The sequence below is a fragment of the Mus musculus genome, chromosome 8, assembly GCF_000001635.26.
Source record: "Mus musculus strain C57BL/6J chromosome 8, GRCm38.p6 C57BL/6J".
NCBI classification, from domain to species: Eukaryota; Metazoa; Chordata; class Mammalia; order Rodentia; family Muridae; genus Mus; species Mus musculus.
The window spans coordinates 110,142,079-110,168,212 of record NC_000074.6 but is presented as its reverse complement, the minus strand read 5'-3'; the positions used below and the strand labels follow the sequence as shown (position 1 = coordinate 110,168,212).

The following is a 26,134-nucleotide window of genomic DNA, read 5'->3' as shown; positions in this document are numbered from 1 at the left end:
GCGAGAACCAGAGCCAAGCGGCACCGAGTGACAGCGCGCTGAGAGAGAGGCTTAAGATCTCCGGAGCGGCTCGCCATGGCTGGCCCGCAGCAGCAGCCCCCTTACCTGCACCTGGCCGAGCTGACTGCATCCCAGTTCCTGGAAATCTGGAAGCACTTTGATGCTGACGGTCAGTAAAGCTCCCAACTTCTGGGCCCCTTGACCCTCGGGGACCTGAGCTTGGCAAAGGGGTCAGGGGCATGGCTCAATGCGGGTAGGTATGCTTCGCCCCCAAGTGGTTTGTTCTGTGGCAGAGCCTGCTGGGGTCTTGAGTTCGGGGAAATGCCCGGCTGCCCTGGTGGCAACTGTCAGTAAGTTTTCCCAATGCAGGGTGGCCAGGGCCCAGGTTCTGAGCAAGTCTGAGCGTTCCCAGAGAGGAGGCCTAGGCAAAAAAAGGCTCCCATGACACATTCCCCTGCCTCCTTCCTCACCTTTTCCTTCAAGCTAACGCCCTGCTTCCAGTCCCGTAGCCACAGGTCTCCAAACCTCACTCTCCCTTCTTGCTTCTTACCCCCATCACCAGTTTCAGAGGCTCGAGAAAGCTGAGCGTCCTGAAGGGAACCTGGGGGGAGGGGGCGGCTCCCCTAGCCTGGTTGGCCAGGAGCAGGAGTAGAGGATGCATTGGGGGCTTTTTTTTTTTTTTAAACAAACCAAGGCTTTCTTTATCTATTTTTTTTTAAAACCCTACCAGTATGTGGGTTTCCCAACTACAGCAGCAGCGGATGTGGTGGGAGGGTCCTGGTATTAGCCCCCAGCCTGCTACCTGGTAATATAGATTCCTGGGTACCCTGTGAGTCTGTAGATGGGGGTGGAGGGGAGTGGTGTCACACTCCAGTGACCAACACTCCACTACATGGTCTTGACAATGACCAACCCAAAAAGTGAGGTCCAGGTGAATGGTTTTGGAGGTGGCTTCCAGACCTGGGATTCTAAGTGTCTACAGTCTTATCTGACTCAAATATAAAAGAGCACACACACCACCCCGTCCCTCACCTCTCCTCTGTTCCCACCCCCCAGCTTCTGATATTGCCCGAGACTTTTCTATCACTCAAGAAAAGAAAAGGAAAAAAAAAATTCAATTCACCCTCCAACGCCTGGCTAAGATGAACACCCAGAATGCACTGGCATCTCAGACCTGTTGGCAGGGTGGTGGCTCAGTGGCCCTGTTTATCCCGGGACTGAGAGGGAGGGGGCAGGGAATAGTCTTATCGGTTAGCAACTCCCTACATTCTCTCCTTCCTCTCCGAATCCCCTTGGTAAGGTATGAAAGTGGGTGCACAGAGGTCCTCTGCTCCCAGTGTCTGCCTTGGCAAGGAAAGGGTTAGTGTCTGAGGATGCCAGTGGGTGAAGTTTCCTTGGAGGCAACTGAGAAAGCTGGAGGGGTTGAGGACTAGGTATCTGGATACTGGGGGGTGGGGGTGGGTGGGGGGGATGGTGATCTGCCCGAGAACTACTGATACTGAAGGTGGTGCCTCAGTTTCTCAGTCTGAAAAATGGGGCCAAGGAGAGGCTGCCTTTCCACTTCCCTGCTTCTGGTGCCCAGCTCCCTGATGGAAGGGGCTCTGACAGCAGCCTCACGGCCTCTCATCACTGCGTTGCACACGGGACATGCTTTGGCCAGTGTATCTGCACCAGAGACTTGGCGCGAGGCAAGGAAAGTTACCAAGCTGTCAGGGTTATACCACTGGCCTCCTGCTACATGAGTCAGCTAGAAACAGCCGACTCCACGTCTACTTTTCCCTGGGGGCCATCAGTGATCCTTTCAGTCATTATGAAAACCTTATATTTAGTCTGTTCTGAGATACCGAGTTTTCTAAAAGAAAAACAAACAATTGCACCCTTTTGGTCCCACCCTGAGATGCTTCCTGGCAGAGTCCCCTTGTGCAGTTGAAGATGATGCAGGACTTGGGTGGTGGTGGTGGCTCCCAGCTGGGGCTAGCGTCCATTCAAGTGGACTCCTACTAGGATAGAAAGAGGGTTTTTTTTTCTAGGACTAGCCCACAAAAGATCCTCAGCCCTGCTTTGGAGGTGGGGGGTAATTCCTTTTTATCCCAGAAAGGGACCCCTGCATACACACCCTCAAGGAAGTCCCAAAGTGGGCCCAGAACTGAAATCGATATGAAACGAAAGGGCATAGATGGAGAAACTGGGATTCCACTGAGGGATCTAGAAATAAGCCTGGGACTGCCTTTCTCGGTACCTTGGTGGCTGGCCCTCACCTTGGCCTCTTGAACACCCCAAGGCTGCAGATGAGCCCAGCCCCTCATCACCTGCCCTACTCTGGCTCTGTCTGAGCCTCTCTCTCTTTTTTTTCTCTTGTCCTGGCTTCTGTTTGCAACGTAGGGATCTGTTGTAGGTTTGTTACTCCACTACCTTAAAAACCTCTGGGAGACTCTCCACAGCTCCCAGAGTCCCTGGAGGAAGCTCACTGGAGCCCAGTTAATCATAGGCACCAGGGAGAGGAGCCACCTCGCTCCTGGACTCTTGTAAACAAAGGAGACTTTAGAAAAGATCTTGGTCCAGTGAGAGGAGAGCTGGGGCTGGGTGTGGTGACCCTTACTCAGCCCCTTTCAAGTCAGAAAGAAGAGGTGCTACCTAGTCCTTCCATTCGAAAAGACTGTACTCAAAGAGGTCACTAGCAGTGGGGATGGAGAGCAGGTATTTGAAAAGTCAGAAGCTGAGCAGGAAAGGGCCAGGGATCGCTCCTAGCCTCCTAGACCACTCAACTCTTCCTCATAGGTCACCAAGAGTGGACAGTGGGAGCCATCAGTCTCTCTGATGCAATATCAGGACCCAGTGAGGCGGCAGCCAAACCTCCCTATGCCTTAGTAGGCTCTGAGGATTTTCTACATGTCACCTCCATGCTCAGGGTGACACAGTATCTGAAGCCATCACGCTGTTGCTTCCTGGTCACTTTGTCAGCAGTTCTTTGACTCTATAAGATCCAAGTGGCTGTCAGGCCTGGTAGCACAGGCCTATGCCCGACAGCTTGGGAAGAGGACTGCAGATCCAAGCACTGCCTGCATCACAGAAGAATGAGTTTCAGGCCAGCCTGGGCAACTTGGTGAGAATCTTATCTCAAAATAAAAAGGAAGAAGAGGGCTGGAGATGAAGCTCTGTTTATCTAAATGTTTATCTTCTGAGTAGCAGGGTTTAGGTTCAGTCATCAACAACACAGTGAGAAAGAGGGAGACGGAGAGGGACAGACAGACAGACAGACAGACAGACAGATGGATGAATGGAGGGAGGGAGGGAGGGAGGGAGAGAAAGGGTAAGGGAGGAGAAGAGGGAAAGAGAGAGAGAGAGAGAGAGATTCAGGTGGCTGAGATATGGATGCCCAAGTCAGAGTTTACATACCATCTCTGTGTGGTTCTGACAGACATTACTCAGGCTCCTAGTCCACTGATAATCTGTGAGGAGCCACGTTGTGGCTCAGCAAAGAAATAGAGGTGTTTTCTGTCAGCCTTCCAGAAGCAATCAGAATGCAGACGAGAAAGAGGAGCAAGCAGACATTCATGGGCCAAGAGAGGTAGCATTTGATCCGGGCTCTTGTCCTAAATACGTAGAAAGGTGCACAAGCAAGAGAGCCTACGAAAGGAGTTACTTGAAAGTAAACAACAACAAAAACAACAAAAAGTGGATTCTAGTCAGCTCCATTGTAGGACAGCACAGAGCCATCAAAGTGAGATGGAGTCGATGCCACTTAAGCAAGGCACAAGGTGAGCTGAGTTTACTATGTAAGAAGGAAAATAGTTGTATGGACGCTTTCTTTCTCAGGAAGAATGTACACCTAGCTACAGGTAACCCACAGGGGGCTGTCAGAGTCTTCTGGGCCTTGTCTGCTTTCCAATAGCCTTGGTGGGTGAGCTTCTCAAAGCCTTTTAGAAGGACTAGACCTTGTTCCTTATCTGTGTGGAGCTCGGATCCCCCACCCCATACGCCGAGGACTTTGAAAGTTAATAATAAAAACGGGCCATTCCATATCGAGGGGGGCTCTGCCAGGATCTTCTCTCCCTAACCCCAGTGGTTCTAACTGGGTGTCCTGCAAACGCCATAGCACCAGGGAGCCAGAACCAGGGGTCCAGGCCTTCCCAGAGTCCTGTGCATCGCTAGTTCTGTTTCTAGGAGAGGGAAGAGGGGTCGTGGGTGAGGCCCTGAGTTCCATACTTAGCAACACACACATATGTACAGGTGTGCACACCACACCACATGCACACACACCACCCATACACCACACTCCACACATACCACATATACACACACACCATACACATAAACACATACTGCACACACCACACACCACACCACACCACACCACACCACACCACACCACACACCATACATATATACCTCATACCACACATCACACACATACACAGGCATACATGCGCGTGCCCCACACACATACCACACTACACCACACACCATACATATACACCCCATATCACACATCACACACACATATACAGCACACACACCACAATATACCACATACCACACCTATATACCATATACCACAAACACACACACACATACCACATACCATACCACACACATAAACACATACCATACACACACACACCACATACCACACTACACACACAAACACATACCACACATATATATACACACACACACCACACACACAAGCAGCACACACACATGCCTGCTTACACAGGCACACATGTGCATGCATGCACACATACACACTAAATGACAGCTCATGGGACCTTAAGTGAAAGACTTGTGAAATCAAGAGTACAAGACACAGTAGGTGCTATGTATTGCACTACTTAGTATGTGTGTGTGTGTGTGTGCGCGCGCGTGTGTGCACACGCGTGCACGTATTACATGTAGACTAACTATGCTGACTGCAGTTCACCAGAACCACTATCATAAGCCCATCCTAGGCTCAGAAACCCCAGGGGGCAGTGCAGATGACTCCGTGTAAATCGCTGGCTTTGCAAACAGGACGACCTGAGCTTGATCCTTAGAAAGCATACTTAAAAACAAATCAAAGAGCTTTGATACACACTTGCAATCTCGAGGTGGTGAGAGGAAGGTGGGTCCCTGGAGCTCACTGACCTACCCCAGGTCAGCAAGAGACCCTGTCTAAAAGAAAAACAAACAGACAAACAAAACCCCACAAGCAAACACCACCACCACCACCAAAAAGATGGATGGCACCTGAGGAGTGACACCTGAGCTTGACCTCTGACCTCAGCGGCACACATACGTTGGGGTCTCAGTTCATTACAGTCAGTGGGGGTCTAGGTCTGGGAGCAAGGTGTTATATGCATGAAGATGGCTTTCTTCTAATTCAGTAGTCAAACTAACCCTGTCGCCATCTTGGCCCCAGCTTGGCATCCGTGATAAAGGCTCGCTGGGAAAGCCTCCTGGCTCACGTAGGGTAGGGTGGCTTCTAGAATCTGCCTGCTCCCTCTAGTCTCCTTCACCACTACACTGATTATTCCACTAACGATTCCCTTTGGTGTGGCGTGTACTCGGTCTATCAACTCGGAGCCGTGGAACCTCTGGGTATCCAACACCTCACTTCTTGGACTGCGATTGCACCAGCCAGAAGTAGGGAAGCTGGGTCTGTGAAGAGCAGGGGGAGGAGGGCTCCCTGGAGAGGCAGTCAGGGGCAGGGCTGAGGTACTGTGTTTATACTGACAAGATACTTCAGCTTGCCCTTCCCCAGGCAGCCACCAACCCAGGTGTTCTATGTCCCCACCCCCTGCTTGTTCAGACACAGGTGCTTTTATGAGCTAAGGCCTTTGGGGAGGTTGCTGGGGCTCAGGAGACCTCATAGGGAAATCTTCCCCAATTCCCACAGAGCCAGAATTAATAGAGCAGGCACTAGACTCTTCAAGAACAGAGCCTCTGCAGCACCCGGCCGGCTGGCATCTCTCCTGGCGGATTGCATCAGATGCCCTCCTGTGCCCAGCCAGCCCCATCTGGACCCTCAGGCTCTGGCCTCCTCCCCTCCTATTTGGCTCTCTGCAGTCTTACCTCTCTGGCTCAATCTGCCCCTTCCTTCTGGCCTCCCCATGCCTGGTACTCAGCCCAGGGTCAGGCTGCCAGCTGCCCACAGGTTCGGGGGACCCAGCCCAGCTCCCGAGCCCCATTACAGAAGTAGTAGATTAAAAACGGGAGTAGCCAAATGTTCTTCTGTGAGCTGCAGATCTGGGGCATTTTAAACCAAGGAGCCACTAGGAGAGAGGTGTGGGGAGCGTACATAGGCATGTGATGGACAGAGAAATCCAGACAAGTCGAGCTATGGACAAACCTTATCCCTAAGATGAACAAAAGGAGATTGTGATCTCTGTTAGCCAGGTGATGGAAACACCCAACCTCCACCAGGCCTCTTTTCCAGGCTAGGATTATAACGTCAATGTGTTTGTGTAGCAGAAACCTAAGGAGAACAGGGCAGAAATGGAAGGGCTTTGGAACTGGCCAGTGCCTGCTACGCAAAATAACACAAACACTAGCAAGCTTCCCGAGCACGCGGATGCTGCCACCACAGGAAACGAGAGAAACCCTGAGGTGTAGTTAAAAAGATCCATGGGTGCCACACCCGGTGAGAGATTCAGGGTGTTGAGAGAGGGGACCTATGATTCTGCCCTTGTGAGAGGTCAGGGTTAGGAATTAAGCCCGAGCTGGACTCTGCGTTTCTAACCAGCTCCCAGGTTACCTACCGCCAGTCCACATAACCACGCAGGAACAGCCAGCTCTTCTGTGGTACTCTAAAGTTACCAAACTAAACTTTTTTTTTTTTTTTTTTTTTTTTTTTTTTTTTTTTTTTTACTTTAACAAGATCCCTAGGTGATGGCTGTACACCTTCCTATTTGAGATGTACTGCCAGCCTGGGGAGCTGGGAAGACAGGAGCACCTCGTCAATTAAGTCAGAGAGCCTGGCATGGGGCGCAGGCAGTGGCATTGCTGTTTAGCTTCCCAGGGCTCTGGTTGAGAATGGGCACTCTAAAGAGACCAGAAGTTGTCAGAAACCCTTAGGGCTGAAGAGGTGAGGGAGGAAAAAAGGATGCTCTATTTATAGGAGATGTTACATTTTCCCCCGAACGTTACTTTGTATGGCTCTCCTGATGACTTATCAAGCAGAAAGGGTTTAAGCAGTTTTGCTCACTTGAGAGAGAAATGGGGGCCCAAGAGGAACTGGTTTGTTCCGGAGCAAGGGACAGTCGTGAAACTGGAGGCACAGTCCCTCTCCTTGGGTACCTTTTGTCTGCTCACCTCGGAAAATCTGCACATAGGAACCTCAGGGAGGAACAAATAAAACCTTTCTGGGGTACAGACTCCTTCCGTCAAGGACTTCCAATCCTCTGAGCTCAGATTAACGACAACGAAATGCTCTCTGTCCTTAGCTTTGGGGTACACAGTGGTGAAATGTGGAAGCAAAAGCAGGCTCAGGAAGGATGCAAACCTCCCCCCGCCCCCCGCTCCCTCTCAGTCCCCTCTCCCTAATGTTCATGGTTTGAAGGAGGTTAGCAATGATGGTTACTATGGTAACCACATCTTTTATAAATGCCCATTCACATGAGATATCCTTGGTGCCCCCCAACTCCCCGAACTGTAACAAGGTCGCAGAAAAAAGCAAACCATACCCTCAGCACTTAAATCTTCCTAGAAGGATGTTGGCTAACGGCTTCTGTATCCCAGCCTTACATGAAAGGGTTAAATGATGGCTGTGGTGGCCTTGGAGGGAGCACCTGTCCCCTCAGTGGTGACAGCCCTTCTTCTGGACCTGTGTGTCTATTTCCCACTTCTCACTCTCCACCTTCAGTAGCCTGTCCGGCCTTTTCAATGGCTGGTCACAGGCTTTTGGACCACTCTGTGATTTGTCGGAACAGGGCCATGCCTACAGCCTGGAACGATTGTTCCCTTTGAAGCAGAAGCTCATTGCATGGAGCTAAATTTTCTCCTTTTGTTCAGGAAGGCACATGGGGATTTTTATCACGCCCCCATGGGTGTGTGTGGGAACCCCCTTGCTGCTCGATGTATCCGAGAAGGGGACCATCGCAGCTCCTGATCCCCTCTCCCTGCCTCTAAGTTTCTTCTTCCTTCTCTTTCTTCCTCCCATTGCCTGGGACTGTTCACTGAGCCCTTTCTTGTCCATCCTGCCCAAAGGTCCTTGGAGGGAAAACACCTCTATTTCATTACATCATCATTTAGCAGTCCAAGGCCAAAGTGTTCCTAATATGGTGCGGAGGCAGGAGCCACAGTGGTGATGATCAATGCCTATAGCACCTGCACCATTGAGGCTTGTGTGGGCTCTGTAAGTTCACTGTTCTTCAGTTGCCTCTCTCCAGTGGTCACAGGAGGAGGAACTCCCGTTGGTCTCCTTTTACAGTTGAAGAAACTGAGGTTTAGAGAGGTGATGCTCAAAGTCTGCATGTCCCAGGAGGACAAACAGGTGTCAGTCCCTAGGTAGGAAGGGCTGGTAACTTTACCAACCCCCTATGCAGCAAATAGAGGGACAGAGAAAGGACACACCATCACCTGCCATGTGAAGTGGGTCTCTCGGGGAGGGCTTTTGGTAAGGGATGCTCTGCAGAGCTGAGTGGATGCAGCTCTTCCTCATGTGGATGCTTCATCTTCCCATCATCCACCGTCTGATACCCTCGGGAAACACACACTCCTCCACACACCCAACCTCAGCTCCTGCCCCCAACCCCCCCCCCATGGCCTCTACATTGTGAGCTGCGATTCATCCTCATAGGTCCAGCTCCTAAGCTCCTGCCCTCAGCTCTAACACCACTCACCCTAGCCTTGGGCTTCTGGGTGACAATAAACTCAGAGCTGAGCTCTGCCTCCCTACCTAACTTTGTAAAGCCTCCTAGGGGAAGAGGGTGGGGACCAAGGCTCTGCACTCAGCCATGGCCAAGGGGAGTCTGCATCTCAGCCATGGGATAATTGTCAGGTCAGAGAGATATCACTAGGTAACCACTCAGGATTGTCACCAACATCTCTGCTTCTTTGCCTAGAAAGCTCCTGGTCACCACACTTCACCCCAGCTGGCCTCACAGGCCAACAAGCCCCACCCCCCTTGTGAATTTCCAACTCTCCTGAAGTACTTTGTAGAACATCCTAGAAGAAAAGACAATTGCCTCCTCCCAGAGGGGCCCAGTAATCACCTTTTCTTTGCGGACAAAAATAAATGCATAATTCATCTCATGTAATTCTCTCTATACTAGATTTATTGGAGCATCTTCCCCAGGAGGAGTGGCCTCTGAGGTTATTTATTTTGGACTTAAGACCTCAGGGACACTAGGAAGAGAGGTTGGAAAGATCCTCCCATCCCCATGTTACCCACAGAAGCCAAGGCAAATCCTTCTGTGTGGTTCTTTTATTAAGTCTGCAGCTCCACACGCCCTTGAAGAAAGTGATCACCTTCTTAACCATTCAGGTTGGGCCTCCTCCATGGCGACCTTGCTCCCCTGCTATTGATCAGATTAGGAACTTGATGTTAGTTGATTGTCTAACATTGCTGTACAAGGAAATCATCTGGGAGCCTTAAGAAAGAAAAATCACGATGTTGAGTTCACAGCCCAAGCGAGTGATACCAGGATGTCTAGTGGTGAGAGCCAGACATTCATATTATTTAATGATCCTCAAGAGATCCCAACATGCAGTAAATTCTAGAGCCATTGCCTTGGCCCTGCCTGAGTTCCTCCCGTAAGTGCTAGCACAGACCGGTGACCTTGGCCATAGACTCATCTCAGCACCAGTGTCTGGACCATTCAGGCTCCAGTTGTGAGAACCTATATGACTTCTCACTCATGTGATCTTCAGACAAGCCAGGCCTTGACCTTCAGACCTGGCTATGATTGCTGCACTCTTTCCTCAGGTCCATTCCCATCATGAACACAGACTGTGTGGTCTCTATGCAGAAAGCTCCCACCTCGAAGCTGGAGAGACTACTGCACAAGCATGAGGACCTGAGTTTGATTCACAGCTTCTGTGTCAAAGCCAGATGTGGCTGTGCACAGCAGTAGCTCCAGAACTTTTGGGGAGAGACAGGCAGATCGATAAATTCATGAGGATCTAGCCAAAATAATCAGATCCAGGTTCAGTGAGAGAATAAGGCAGAAAATGACAGAGGGAGGTATGCAACATTGACCTTTGTTTTCATATGTGCATACAACCTGCGCATCCATGTGTGCATACACTTGTTCTCTCTCTCTCTCTCTCTCTCCAAAAGTCTCACAACATAAGCCACATGACTATAATCTTACAACCTGGGAGGCAGAAGCAGTAAGGTTGTAAGTTTGAGACCAGGCTGGGCTATATGGTAAGACCTTGTCTAAAATAACAACCAGCAGAACTATTTAACTATAGTAAGCCATTCTGCAGATGAGATGGCTTGAATAATTTTTCCCATGGGTCCCTTCTATATTTGTTTCTTGAGACTGCCACAGCAAAGTACTACAGAATGGGTAATCTAACACAATAGAAATAAATCTTTCTAGTTTTTGATGCTAGAACTATGAAATCAAGTTTGTGTGTGTGTGTGTGTGTGTGTGTGTGTGTGTGTGTGTGTATGTGTGCTTATGCATACACTATAGGCTTTGACTGTTGCATGCCTCTGCTTCTAGAGGCAGCAGCAATCCACAATATTCTTTAGCTTGGAAACATGTTGCTCTAATCTTTGCCTCTGTCTTCTCTATGCTTTGACCACTGTCATGACTAGTGACATCTATAAAAACCCTACTTCCAAATAGAGTCTCACTCTAAGGCTCCCAATGGTTGCTGGGAGGACACTCTCCAACTCTATACACCTTCTCAAGCTTAGAAACCCAACTTCTGCCCTAGTCGCAGGCCTACTACCTGCTGACAAATCCTGATGTAGACGATGCTTCTCGTGGGACCTCTAGCACACAGCGCTTGCTCAGAAACAGCAGCCATCTGTGCCAGCGGACCAGATGTCCGTTCCCCCAGTGTTCTGCAGGCGCTGGCTGAGTACTCCAAGGGTACACATTATTAATCTTGAACATGTGCCTGCAAGTGCACCGAGGACAAGGACCCATCCTTAACGTGACTGGCCAAGATACCTGTTTGCAGACGAGTGGGGGGAAAGTTCTCCGTGGAGGTGGTGACTTCCTAGTCTTATTATTCAGCTCTAAGGTTAACTCTGATATTCTCTTTATCTATCGTTACAGGAAATGGGTACATTGAAGGTAAAGAGCTAGAGAACTTCTTCCAGGAGCTGGAGAAGGCAAGGAAGGGTTCTGGCATGGTAAGCTCCACCCCCGTGTTTGGGATTTTCTTGTCATCTTGACCTATCTAGTCTTGAGAATGGTCTGACAGACCATACATCTAGAGACCTGGGGTCTCTCCAATCTTGGCACTAAAGAGTCTTTCGTTTGTAAGGATATAAAGAAAAGCCAGGTTCTCCCTAAGAGCACCTCATTTGAACATCCTTGGGTGACTTAGGGAGTTAACCACCATGAAAGCCAAGAGTTGATGAATTCCCTCAAACGGCACAGGTATGTGCTTATGTGTGCATGGATCTATCTTTTCCCGAAAACACTGCCCAGAAGGCCAAGGGTTTATAATTCACGAGGGGGTTCTCAGAGGACCCCAAAATGCCTGCAAGTATCCCAGCCTCAGCACTGTTGTCATCTGAGGCTGAATAGTTTTTGTCATAAGGGATGTCTTTATGTTATAGTGTGTTATCCAGCACGTTTGCACCTACCCAGGAGATAGCCAAGTCATAGGCATCAAAAATGTCCTAAGTTGGGTTGTGATGGTGCAAACCTTTAATCCCAGTACTTGAGAGGCAGAGGCAGGCAGATCTCTGTGAGTCTGAGGCCAATATGGTCTACAATGTGAGTCCCAGGATAGCCAGGGCTACAGAGTGAGACCCTATCAAAACAAACAACAAACACACCACTAAAAACAAAACAAAACAAAACAAAATGTCCCAGACATTATCAAATGTCTCCTGGTGGAGAAGAGGGGACAGATCCAGCTTCTAGACCAACAAAGGCTAGCTTCTCTGTAAGGAAAACTAAGGGCTACTCAGAAGCACCCCCTGAGCCCTGACCATCCTGTTGGTATGGAGGAGTCATGACCTTTGAACCAGCTGCTGGTGGGGTGTGGATGTGCTTGCCCACAGATCTCTCATCAGCCCTCGTGACTAGGATGATATGAGCCCAGGATACAGAAATCCTGGCTTTTCCAACTGACTCTGGGATCATGAGCTACAACACAGAAGAATGTGTTTAATCCAGAGTTTCAAATCTAACCATCATCCTCTTAGTCATTCTCTCCCTCTGCCAGCACGAGGGTAACTGACAAGTCTGTCCACCGCAATCCCAATTGCTGTCATCTGGGACCGATTCCCAGAGCATCTGTCATGTGGATTTGGGGGGCAGGAGCTAGGCTTTCAATCTCTAGCTGTATTTACCTGCTGGGTGAACATGAGGGAAGTCACTGCATCTTGGAGTCCATTTACCTGTGAGATGCAGAGATGACTTGCCCACTGGGGACCGTGGTAAACCTCTACTAGGCTGCCCACATTTATAATAAGTAGTTGGCGTCAGATCTTACGTATTTGTAAATATAGATAAACACTGACTGACGAGGATTGGTACATTGAGATCAGATTCAAAGGCCAGAAGTGATACAGAAGAATCCAGAAAAAGCTCTCAGGATTTGTAGAATTTCTCTTGGATCAATCCCAAGAAGCTCGAAGCCTCGGTGGAAGGGCCCCGGGCAAGCAGCAGAAGAGTAGACGGTCCTGGGGCAGGGGAGGGGCTGCAGCATTGGCTGAGGATAAGATAGAGTTCCTGGGTGCAGGTGACATCTCAGCCGCACCCAAAAACTGGGGAAAGGTTCCAGACCGTCAAGAGACCACTATGTTTAAGTTGACGGGTAACTGGCTAACAGGACTCTTAATAAGTAATCGGTTTTTCTATCCTTAGAATAGTTGAGTGGCGGAATTTAAATCTCCCCTGAGCTGTGTGATGCCCTCACATCCCTTCTAGCGTGAAATCAGATAAGAGTACCGCAGAATCGCAAGTGTATCTGTAAAGAGGCGAATGAGCGCTTCATTTTGTATTGGTGAAAGTGGTCGGAACCTATTGTGGTGTGGTGGGTGGAGCTTGGTTGTGCTAAGAGCTGTAACTCCCATCAGAGTGGTGGAAATAAGGCCGAACCCATTATGGAGCTGTGGATCTCAAACGTCAAAGGGTGCATCTAATCGCATGGTACAGAACATGCCCACGTGTCCTGTGTCCCTTGATAATCATGCGACTCCCATCTAAAGCACAGACTGACCCTCGGAGCACCAGGGCCACACGTTTCTGAGCCATGTGTTCAGGACTCAAAACGAAGCTCAGCCCTGCTTCACTGAGATCCTCAACTCTACATAACATGGTAGCAGGATCAGCCTCCTCTCTCTGTCCACAGATGTCCAAGAGCGACAATTTTGGAGAGAAGATGAAGGAGTTCATGCAGAAGTATGATAAGAACTCAGATGGGAAAATTGAGATGGCGGAGGTGAGAGCCAGGGGGCGTGGCTGAGGAGAGCCAGGGGGCGTGGCTGAGGAGTGCCAGGGGTCCGGCTGAGGTTGTAACAGGTTCTTGTGTCCAAGAAACAAGAAATATCCCTGCCGAAGCACTTAAGCCAACCGAACAGAATGAATAGGGGCTTTCTCTGTGTGTCACCCAAGGAAAGAGCAAGGAACAAACAATGGTCTAGGATCTGGTCTCTAAATGCTCTCAGGATCCAACAGTTGCTGTAAATGTGTGAAAAGCCAAGCTTAGGACAGTGGGAAGATTAGTAAATAGGAGTCTGCATACCCCACCTAAACGCATCCAAAAATGAATATATATATTAGATAATTTACATGCATGACATACAATCCATGTAATTTCTACATGCCTACATATACATACATGCTCAGCCACACGTATATGCTCATACTTATACGTAAATATGTATGCCAACCATGATCATCAGTTTGTGACCTGTGGTCGAGAGGCCAGGAATGGTAGTGGTAGCCCAGAAATCAGGGCCTTGACCTCCTAGGATAGATTGGTTCAAATTCTACGATAGACCAGACGAAGCTCTAGAAATGAAGCTTGAGACATGCGGCATGCATGTTGAGACATGCGGCGGAGATCAGACAGGACGAGAGGATTGTTTGCAAAGTGCAGAGAGAAGGGTACGCTTGGAGACCATCTCTGCCTTGGCCTATCTCCAATAGAACTCTCCGTTTCACCTGGAGGCCCATATTAATAAGTCATTGGGTACAGGCTGCTCTGCCCAAGAATTGTAGGAACCACAGACCTTCCCCAGTAGGGCTGTTCTATTTTAGCTGAGGGTAGTTCACCTGCGGGGGAAGTTGTATCTAGCTGGCAGTTGCCCTTCGGGTCAACTGAGGAATGTACACAAATCAACTTAAAAGAGGAGGCATGATACAACGTGACCATTGTAAATCTCAGGGTCGCAAGACATCTTTATTAGATACAACCTGTAAGAAATATTTCAGGGTTTACGGGCCCGTGGTGTCTCTGCCCACAGCTCTTCAACACTGCCGCTGTAACAGGGAGAAGATACTGGAAATAAGCCCCAGAATGGGTTGGGGCGTGTGTGTCACTAGAACTTTACAAACGTGCCTTGTGTCCTGTGTGGCACTGTGGTTTACTTATTCCTCATTTAAGCCAAGAGACTCTCCTAAAGAACGAGTCCATGGTCAAGGCTCTGCCTCTCTTCTCTTGGCTCTGTTCCCTGCTTTAAAACAACAACGACAACAGACAAAAACAAAACACCACCACCACAACAACAATAACAGCACACCATTGTGTTCCCCAATCTTGTAGCCAGAGGACTGCAAACACTTCAGAAATATCATGCGGACACAGCCATGTTCATTTGCAGAGTGCGTCCCCTCTTTAAATGCAAGGAAACTTTCTCCACAAGCCACAGTAGCCCACCTTACATGTCATTGGCCACTTTGGGTCACGTGCCTATTCCAAAGCCAATCGCTGGTGAGGGGAATGGGATTGTCTCATTTGAGGGAGGGGTTGATTAAACTAATTAGGATTTGCCTTAGCCCAGGGATGCTGGGAGAGAAGGGGCGGGGATTCACAGCAGTTAGGTGGGCTGCATGTGTTGGATGCATGGTGGGTATTTGCAATTTTTGAGAATGAAGTTGCTAAAGTCTTCATTTGCAATCAATAAAGCAGCGTCCCAAGTGGTAAAGGCTCCCCTTTCCCCGGGGTAGAGATCATCCCAAACGTCTCACTTCTCAGAACCTTCTACCCCTTTGAAGGGCCGCCAGCTTCTGTGCTCAAGGAAGGAAATGAAAGAGAGCAAAATGCCATTTCCATACCGCTTGTCTGCTGGCCATCTTCCATCCTTCCTGTGGGAAAGCCGGCTCTATTCCCTGATGTGCCTCCCCACTCTCACACTGGTGTGGTTTTCTGTGTTTCCCAGCTGGCGCAGATCCTGCCGACCGAAGAGAATTTCCTTTTGTGCTTCAGGCAGCACGTGGGCTCCAGCGCTGAGTTTATGGAGGTGAGCCTTCTCTCTGCACACGGCGACCTCCCTTCCTCCTGTATTCAGAGAAGGCCTGCCCTAACACCCGGCAGAGAGTCCTTGGGAGATGCTAGACCCCACAGGGCTCTCCTGGTTGAGGTGTGTGGTCTATGTAGCAGAGGTATTACCTGGGTCATTGTAGAGGCCCTGCAACACTGAATCGGATCCCCTAGCTGGAAAGAACCAATTTTCAAGCTGGAAGACTCATTCTTTTCAGTGCAACTTGCCCAGACATTTATGGCAACTTAAAGGATTTTCTCCGGTTTTTCTGAGATGGCAAGATTCTTCTACAAGTCAAGTAGCTGACGAGCTGAATTTCGTACTTAGTTTCTTTGCCTCTGTCAAAGAAAAGTGGTACATCTCTAGGGCTATTTTATTTATTTATTTAGATAGTTAGTTAGTTATTGTCTATAGAAAGTAGATGTGGGTTGAAGATGTGCCTCAGTGGCGGGAGGTTTGTCTAGCATGTACAAGGCCCTGGAGTTCTCTCCCTAACACAGAAGGAAATGCAGGAAGAGGAAAGGGGAAGAAGGGAGGGGGGAAAGGAGGAGGGAAAGGAAGGAAACAAAGATAAAAAGAGAGGGGAGTGAAGGGCGTGGTGGTGCACACCTTTAATCCCAGCACTTGGGAGGCAGAGGCAGGCAGATTTCTGAGTTCAAGGCCAGCCTGGTCTACAAAGTGAGTTCCAGGACAGCCAGGGCTATACAGACAAACCCTGCCTCAAAAAGCCTCTCTCTCTCTCTCTCTCTCTCTCTCCCTCTCCCTCTCCCTCTCCCTCTCCCCTCTCCCTCTCCCTCTCCCTCTCCCTCTCCCTCTCCCTCTCCCTCTCCCTCTCCCTCTCCCTCTCCCTCTCCCCCCTCCCCCTCCCCCTCCCCTCCCCCTTCCCCCCTCCCTCTCTCTCTCTCTCTCTCTCTCTCTCTCTCTCTCTCTCTCTCGTGTGTGTGTGTGTGTGTGTGTGTGTGTGTGTGTGTGTGTGTGTGTGTTTCTCGATGTATTTTCCCTCCATGTGGTTGACATGATGCTATACTCTTGCATGCCTTTACCCTTTTACACCCATGCATGTCTGCTGAACAAGCCCAGCCTCCCTCTCGCAGACACCTCCTGGGATCCCACCACCCTTCCTGGGGGTTAGCTGTTCATTCCATTCTTAGCATCTGCAAACATGAAATGGTCCCTCAGAAGCCCTGAAAGGCCCTGTGTTCTCCCATAGACCCCATCCTGCTGAGCACAACATTTAACATCTAATTTTAGGAATACCTCAGGACTCCTTTTATTTCTTTTTAGATTCTGCAAAGCCTGAGTCTCTTTAACTCTCTTCCTTGAATGAGAAGAGAATAAGGGCACCTTGGTAGAAGGGAAAGGAAGTTGAGAGCTTAGAGCCCAGAGCCAGTAGAGAGTAGAGGTGGGGGTGGGATGGGGGAGTTGGGGGTGTGGTCAGACCTGCTGCAGGATCATAGTTAGAGTAGCCTCTGGATGTTTCGCCCTGTGGAGGAGGATTGGGGGCAGCTACCCAAGCTGTCCAGAGGATGGTTTTACTTGTGTTTCACAACTCTAAGAAAAACGAAGACCAGATGTCCTAGTATGCAGTGAAAAATCACACTTTTATATATATATATGAAAGACCCTACATTGTCCACAAGTTCTGAGACTCCTGTCAACAGGAGAAGCACTCATACAGAGGTAGCGTGTACTGGAGGGAAATTTCAGGGAGGAGATTTGAATTTGTTTTTCCCCCTCTCAGGAAACTCATTGTGGCTCAAGTGTGGCTCAAGTGTGGCTTTGGAGCCAGGTGTGATGGGCAGAAAAGTCAAAGGAGCAAAATTCGAAATATATATATGAAACACAAATATAGTACAAAGACCGAGGGGAACCAGGTTCTCTGGGACTCTTTGCCACAGACCCGGGCAGTTCTGTCCCTGACATTCCATCTCGCCCACCTGATGGTTTCAGAGCCCTTATGTATAGGACCACGGAGTCTCAGGACATTATAAGTTACCTGCTGCTGTGTGACAAATTATCCCCCCACATTTAACACCATAGAGAGACAAAGACTAGTTATCTAATGGTGTCTATGGTTGAACCTGCTTACCTGGTGGCTCTGGTGCAGAGCATCTTATGAACCCAGTGGGGAGCCAGCTGAGCTGTAGTTCTTAAAGGCTCCACTGGAGCTGGAAGAGACCCTCTCTCCACGGTGGTGAGACTCTTACGTCATCTAGCCGAAACTGCCTCTAAGAAGGAGTTAAAGGATGTAGCTCATGTGGTCAGCAAGCTCTGGTTTTTACAGAGTTCTAATACTTTTACCAAATAAAAGACATAGACCAGAGCCCGGAACTGAGTGGGGAGAGGTCAGGCCTAGATCACATGCTTACTCTCAATCTCACTTGGACCATATGAGAGCAGAATAGGTGATTTTGAGAGAGAGGTTGAGAGAGAGGTTGAGAGGGGGGGGTTATAAGAAAGGCAAGGGAGTAGTGTTGTTTTGGGGACAGTCTAAAATAACCAATTGCATTGACAATTCTGCTTGACCATTGAACATGTCTATGAAATACATCTTTGCGGGGAGGGATGGCAGACTGAGAAAAATAAACAGGAACCAGGCCTGTTACTGCTCCCTCCTGAGTTTGCCTCCCATCCCCACCTCCTCCCTCACTCCTCACCAATAAAAGGAGACCTCATACCCAAAGCAAACCTAAGATCTATCAGGTCCTTGTTCTATCCCGGATCAAAACTGCCTGGCTAGCACTTAGAAAAAAAAGGCCCACCCTGATTTGCAGGACGATCCGTAAGAGGACCTAGGAGCTAGCAGGGTGGCTCAGTGGGTAAGAGTGATTGCTGTTCCCTCCAACAACCTGAGTTCAAACTCCAAAGCCCACACATGTTGAAAGGAGGAAACAACTTCTATGAGTTGTTCCCTGGCCTCCACAGGCATGCTGTGATGATCACACCATACTTCCCTCAACGTACAAAACAAACAGTACATACAAACCAGGACCTAAGCCTGGAGCAAATTAAAATAAGAGGCCTTTGCCAGGTAGTTTTTCTCCCCTTCTATGTAACCTTGACCAAGAGACTCTCCTTTGTTTCTTCCTTTGTGACACTGAAGGGACCAAGACCCTACTGTCCTGTTAAAGAGAACCTGAGGGAAGGTAGCAGGGTTTGATGTGTTTTTGTGACTAGGTTGGCATTCCCGTTGCAGGCTTGGCGGAAGTATGACACAGACAGAAGTGGCTACATCGAAGCCAATGAGCTCAAGGTATGAGGGGTCCTAGGGATGGTAGAGGAGGGCAAGCTGTATGTACCCAAGAGCAAGCCAACGGCCTTTATGGTCTTACCACAGATGTTAAGGGGCTAGGGAGGTACGAGAAATGTAAGCTGTCTGGTTGATAGGGGGTTAAAGATTAATTTTGATTGTCTAAATGAATAAATGATGGGGGGAGGAATGGAGAATAAACTTGAGGCCAGAGTCGGTGGGTGAAAAGAACCAGGGAGAGAAGGGATGTTGAGTGGGGAGCACTTAGGGGTTATGGTCTCCTTAGAGGTACTTGATCCTGACACAGATGTTGAACTTCTTTGAAGAAGTCCTGTGCCAGCAATAGGGATCTACAGGACCAGGCATTCAACCAAAGCACACTTCTTAGCACCTGAGGATCCAATATAGGTACTCGAGGAAATTCCAGAAGATTGGCTATCTAACTTAGACATCTACCCCAATTCCTCTGAGAGACCAGTGACCCTTGGGCATAGCTGGGCCCTTTATTGGGTTCTGAGAAGGGAGTCAAAGCCAGTCTCTACCATTTATTCTATGTGTGCAAGGTTGTATGTACCCAGGAGCCACCCAGCGGCCTTTATGGTCATACCATAGATATTAAGGGGTTAGGAAAGTTAGAGAAATGCAAGCTGTGTAATTGGTAGAGCTTAAAGATCAACTTTGATTTTCTAAAGGAATAAGTAAGTGAATGGGTGGGGGGGGGGGCTAGATGAGCAAGTTGGGCTCTGAACAGGCCTTTGGTGTTCCAGGGATTCCTGTCTGACCTCCTGAAGAAGGCCAACAGGCCCTATGATGAACCTAAGCTCCAGGAGTACACCCAGACCATAGTAAGTGATAGCATTGCCTCTCTCCTAGCGGTGTGGGGCATGGGTCCTGAGCCCTGAGGCTTCTAACATGCAGGGTCCTTTCTCTGCCAATGCTTCACTCACAGCACCATACGTCCTCGGACGTGCTCGCTGAACCAACTCCCATGGTGATAACGGACTTGGGGGTTCTCTGTTTCCATGGGAACTCATAAATCTCCAGGAGAAGATGAACCTCAAGACGGTGGGCCTTGTGTCCACAGTGATGGCTGTTGTGTCTCACCACCCCAGGGGTACTGAATCGTCACTGTCTCCCCTAGTAATTGACTGAGACCAGGCTGGTCTCTAGCTTCAAGTGACCCCAGTGCAGATGACAACAGGTGGAGGCCCTTATTTGAGAAGTTTAGATAACCCAGATAACTCTTTCTGTTCCCAACAGCTACGGATGTTTGACTTAAATGGAGATGGCAAATTGGGTCTCTCAGAGATGTCTAGGTATGTACCTTTCCTGCACCCCCCTCCCCCGGTGTCACGTTGAACAGGCTCCTGTGCTGCTGTCCCATCTGAGTCCAAGACAAAACCAGCTGGAATTGAAAACCCCTTATCCCCATCCCCACCTCCAGACTCCCAGAGTGTCAGGCTCCCTCTGTTTCCCCACTGCCTCTCTGCCCCGCTCCAGGAACTGGAAACCTTGCTTCTACACTTTGTCCATTTCTTTCTTCCTCTTTTTTTCTTTCTTAACATTCCAACTGACTCCTGCTTTATAAAGTGCTCAGTGATTGTTTCCATAGCTACAGACGCTTCCTCTAGACCCTGCTTCCTATCTGAGTGGCTGCTGCCCTTGGCGTATTCTCTAATCTCTGTTCTAATATTTTCTTTCCAGACTCTTGCCTGTACAAGAGAACTTCCTGCTGAAATTTCAGGTACAAACGTTGCTTTGCTCTCTTTTGGCTTTCTCCATCCCCCCACCCCCCATCTCTTGGAGCTTCAGCCTTCTGCCCTCCTTTGCTCCAACACACTCACGCACATGCACGTGCACTCATGTGCACACACACATGCACGCACATGCACACAACCACACACCAAAAGTCGTGCAGAATTATATGATTTCTTACACATTAACCACCCCCCTCTCTCATTTATACTTTGGGGCTTCGTTTCTTTAACTCTTTGGTCTTTCCAGGGTATGAAGCTGACCTCAGAAGAGTTCAATGCCATCTTCACATTTTATGACAAGGTGAGAGGGAACAGTATGGGGTGGGAAGCTAGAAGCCCTGTCACCTGCAGTGACAATGGCCAGAATTGCTTGGACTAGCTTTCAGAAGGGGCGCCTGGGCCTGTGGTTTCTTTCTTCTGCTATGTGGGAAAATAAATGGCATATTCTTTGATTCCTGACCTACAGGAGTTTTGCTCAGAAACACTTGTGGACATGGTGGGGTCAGGTCATGATACTGCAGTAGAAATGGTCTTTTGTTTGGTTACTCTGGGTTTTTTCTTTCTTTTCTTTTCTTTTCTTTTCTTTTCTTTTCTTTTCTTTCCCTTCCCTTCCCTTTCCCTTTCCCTTTCCCTTTCCCTTTCCCTTTCCCTTTCCCTTTCTTTTCCCTTCCCTTCCCTTCCCTTCCCTTCCCCTCCCCTCCCCTCTCCCTTCCCTTCCCCTTCTCCTCCCCCTCCCCTCCCCTTCCCCTTCCCCTTTTCCCCTTCCCCTTTCCCCTTCCCCTTCCCCTTCCCCTTCCCCTTCCCTTCCCTTCCCTTCCCTTCCCTTCTTCCCCCCCCCCTCTCTCTCTTTCTTACTTTGGTTTCGATTTGAGACAGGGTCTTTCTATGCAGCCTGAGATGCTATCAAATTCTTCACCCTCTGGTCTTGGCCTCTTGAGTGCTGAGATGACCGGCTTATGGGTATTTATTCTACCGTACATAGCTCAATCAATTGTTTCTGGGTCTTTGGGAGTGAGAATATTATCCTAGCCCTACCCCAATCTTAGCTGTCCCCCTGCCACGCGACTCTGATGGTCTCCTTTGTAACGAAAGGTTTGGAGGTAGACTTAAAAGCTATACTCAGTTACCTCTAAGCTTCTGCAACCTCATTTATATTTGTAATGCAAATAAGAAACACCACCAGAAAAGAAGCCGATCTGTACTGAGCTGTCTGGTTCCTGTGTTAACTGCTATTGACAGAACGAAGTACATTATTCTGTCCTATGGTCTGAGCACTTCTCCTTGCAGAGAAATGGAAAGGTTAGACGCTCCCTCTAAACACACACACACTCACACATACACACACACTCACACACATGCATACACACTCATACCCACACAAATCTTACACATACACACTCACACACATACATGCACACTCTTTCTCACACACACATACATACACATACACTCTTACTCTCATATAGTACACACACTCACATACAAAACTTACAAACACATGCACACACATTCACACATACATGCACATACTCTCACACACTCATGCACACAACTCACTCACACACATACATACACACACACTCACACACACACAACTCACACATACACACACATACACTTTCACACACACATACACACTCAAAATACACTCTCACACATATGTACACACACTCATACACACAGCTCACACTAACACATATACATACTCTCACATACACACACACACACACACACACACACACACACACACACACACACACACACACACACACACACCCCAGAGCTCTTGAAATTAGGTAGTGGAAAGAGCTGTGGTCAGGATGATTGGGGTCTGGATTTGCGAGCACTGTGCTGACTGCTCTCTGCTGCCACCTTCAGGATGGAAGCGGCTATATTGATGAGAATGAACTGGACGCCCTCCTGAAGGATCTGTATGAGAAGAACAAGAAGGTGAGGAAATGACGTGGTTAGGGTCCCAGGACTGGGAGGAGTGAGCACACAGACAAAAAGAGGGGGGATGGATCCTTTCATCTCTGATCTGTGATGACAAGACAGTTGCAATTTGTGGAGTGGGGTATCTTTTGGAAGGGGGGTGATTTAAAATACACATAACCAAATTTGTCACTGTAAAAGAATATGCCCTATTGGTATGCAACATGTTCATCACACTGTATAAGCATCCCCATCTCCATAAGCTGAAACCCAATAACCACAGTCCCACTCTCCCATCTTCTCCTTACTGTCCTGTAATCTTACATCTGTAAATTCACTGCCCTGGGTGCCGTGTAGAAGGGGAATTACGTGACTACTCAGTGGTTGGTTAACTTCGCTCAGCATGCTGAACTCAAGGCTCATCCGAGTTACAGCATGTTGGAATTCTCCTCTAAGAGCTGAGTGATAATCGCCTTCCGAGTGCAAACCATCCTGTCTTCCCGCTTGCCACCTATGCTCCCCACTCCCCACCCCAAATATTGGCTGTTGTGAATGGTGGTGAATGAATGGCACAGTGTGGATATAGCCCATTCTGGAGAAGTGTCAGCCAAATGGCCCTCATGAAAGACTTTTAAGAGAGAGAGAGAGAGAGAGAGAGAGAGGGAGAGAGAGAGAGAGAGAGAGAGAGATTTGGGAGGGCAGGGGCTGAGAGGGGTAAAGATTGTTCCAAATCCATTAACTGAAGAATCTAGGGCTGGGGAAGAGGCTAGGAGGGAATCACTGATGTGATTTAGTGCCTGGTACTACCTTCTGGGAATCCTCCAGGAATGCCCCCACCAACACACACACACACACACACACACACACACACACACACACACACACACACACAAACACACACACACATGCCATGGTCTCACCTCAGTCCCCTTGGTGGGAGGGATCTAGTGGAATGGTGATGAGAAGTCAGCCTTTGCAGCTGTCTCCCTTCACCTGCCAGAAGATAGCTTTCCCTGAGAAGATGACTGCCGCTTTCTTTAATTAAATAGCAAACGCTCTTTAACTTCTAGAGCTGTCTAACTGCTTCAGCTGCCAGATAAGAACTAAATTTAATGCTCAATTTCAGAAAAAAAAAATTGCTGCAGCCTCTGGGTCCATTTGTCTCTTTTTGCCAGTCCTTTCTGTCTCTCTGGCTTCACCGAGTATCAGCCTTTATTGATTTGAACCTACATTTACATTTTAATATTACCTACATGTGCTTCGGCTGAGAGGAGTCCAGGAGTGAATGATAAGGGCTCAGACAGTTCCTAGGAAGAAGAAAGCCTTTGGCAGAGCTAGTCTGAGAACTCAGTAAACCCTTTTCCTGACACTAGATCCCAACAGAAAATCATTTATGTGCCCATGTGTGCTCAAATGAATATTAGGGAGCTGAAAGAAAAGCCATCACTGACTTGCCTTGCATGAATGAGGCATGATTAGTTTTTATAAGGCCACACCTATCACTTGAGGTTGGTGAAGTCTGCACACATGCCTCCACTAAACCTCAGAGTGACCTGCATGCCCTGGTCATCAACTCACTGGACTCCTTCTTAGTTCACATGAAGAAGAGAGACTAGAGCTGTGCAGGTCAGCCCTGGATGTGCCTGCAAAGGCAGGGAGTCGGGCGCTGGGACTTGGAAGCAGCTCTGAAGGTTCAGGAACAGGGTATTAGTAAGGCTGGTTCCATGGGAGCCTCCCGCGTGTGCCAGGCTCCAGACTTGGCACCTGGGCAGTAAGAGAGTGAATCAGCAAATGAAAAGAGAGCGGCATGACAAAATTCCAGCACCTGGGCTAGGAAGGGAAAGGGCCTTTTTGGGTGAGCTCACATAGCAGGTGTGGCCTCCTTTGGACAAGGCCTTCGAGGACTGAGATAAGATTTCTAAGCAGATTACCACTGGAGAGGCTTCTGAAGGGATGGGCTGATGGGAATGAAAATCAAGAGTTCTCAGCATCCCTAAGGCTGTGGTAGCTCCCTAAGGAGGAGGAGGAGGAGGAGGAGGAGGAGGAGGAGGAGGAGGAGGAGGAGGAGGAGGAGGAGGAGGAGGAGATGGAGCCCTGGAGAGGTGGAAAAGTAGACATGAGTCATACAGAGACCACAACAGTCGTCCCCCTCTCTGGACGGATGGCCATCACCATGTCTCCCATCATTGGTGTTCCCATTTTTCAGCTAAGGCTGCTGAGCCCCAGAAAAACTGACCACCTTTCTCAAAGCAATGCAGCCAGTTGGTCAGAAAGAGGGTTTTAACCCAGCTTTACCTGACTGCAAAACCCATGCCTTTTGTCCATCTAGACTCCTTACCCTAGGATGAGTTGATAGGAAGGTCCATTCGGTGTGTTCATGACTGTGTTGGGGCAAGAGACTCCTTTGGGCAAGGCCAGGCACTTAAACCCACTCTCACCTCTTTCTCCCTCCACCCCCCATCCCCCCAGGAGATGAACATCCAACAGCTCACCACCTACAGGAAGAGTGTCATGTCCTTGGCCGAGGCAGGGAAGCTCTACAGAAAGGACCTGGAGATTGTGCTCTGCAGTGAGCCCCCCGTGTAAAGGGGTGAAGGGACAGGGGCTGCTTCTGCGCCTCCCTTGAACCCCGCCCCCGCTGTCCTGACTCTCTTGACACTCCTTCCCAGACCTCCCCACCCCCTGCCACCTGCACACACCAGCCTGTGGATCTGGAAAGGAGAGATGGAGAGAGGGTGGCTGGTAGGGTTCCTTAGGCCTGATAGACAGTTGTGCCTGCGTTGGGTCACGGTTGGTGGGCGGGGCTGCAGGGGAAGCTTCTGTCGTCTCCGCTGCGATGCATGAGTTCCTTCGCTGTATGATTTAGGCTTCTGAGTCCCACAGAGTGGACTCCTTCCTCTTGCTGCGCCACCCCTCCCCCTTTCTCCCCGGTCCACCGCTGACCCCGGACTTCCAGGTTCTGCCCACCAGCTTGCTTAATGATCTAGCTGTCTTCTCAGAGCTACTGTGGAGGGTGACTGCCCTCTCCTTGTGTTCTTGACGTGTGTGTTCCTTTTCTCTTTGGCTTCCCCTGTCTTCTTGTTTACCAAAGAAGAGTTTACAGAGAATAAAGTGGAAATGTTCTGTCGCGGACACTCACCCGTTTCTTGTCGTGGGCCACATTTCTCTGTGACAAAGGCTGGGCCTGCCATAGGGACGGGGAGGTCATCGAGGCTACCTGATTGGGGTTTAGGACATCCCCCACCCTAAGATTTCGCTGGTGTGGCACCACATGCCAGGAGAATCAGTAGTTCAATAGGATCCTTGGATACCCCAAGTTTGACGCCAACCCCCAAAACAGAAGCGAGGCTCTGGTGGGGAGGGTTCATTTGGTGAAGCACTTGCCTTTGCACAGCACAAGGACCTGCGAATCACCCCAGAACCTGGGACAAAATGGCTGGTCCTTGTGACAGTAGCGCAAGGGAGACGGAGACAGGAGGGTCCTGGTTGGGGTCTGGCCAGCTACTCTAGACCAATCAGAGAGCCTGTCTCAAAAGAAGTGGATGGCATTCCTGAGGATGACACCCGAGGTTGTTGTCCTACACACACACA

At 49.3% G+C, this 26,134-nt stretch overlaps 1 protein-coding gene across 3 annotated transcripts; it reads left to right on the top strand.

Moving 5' to 3' along the window:
• Positions 1-25,687, top strand: Calb2 (calbindin 2). Of its 3 annotated transcripts, none has more exons than NM_001368293.1 (11): positions 1-169; positions 11,217-11,293; positions 13,471-13,560; positions 15,503-15,583; positions 18,801-18,857; positions 19,622-19,699; positions 20,115-20,170; positions 20,559-20,598; positions 20,859-20,912; positions 22,490-22,561; positions 25,016-25,687. In NM_001368293.1, the coding sequence occupies exons 1-11, from the start codon at positions 76-78 to the stop codon at positions 25,127-25,129; spliced, it is 813 nt and encodes a 270-aa protein (NP_001355222.1). In that variant the 5' UTR covers positions 1-75; the 3' UTR covers positions 25,130-25,687. The 3 variants fall into 3 exon arrangements, with proteins under 3 accessions (NP_001355222.1, NP_031612.1, NP_001355223.1); NM_007586.2 differs by having other exon boundaries at positions 25,013-25,687; NM_001368294.1 differs by lacking the exon at positions 13,471-13,560 and having other exon boundaries at positions 25,013-25,687.
• Positions 25,688-26,134: the final 447 nt, after the last annotated feature.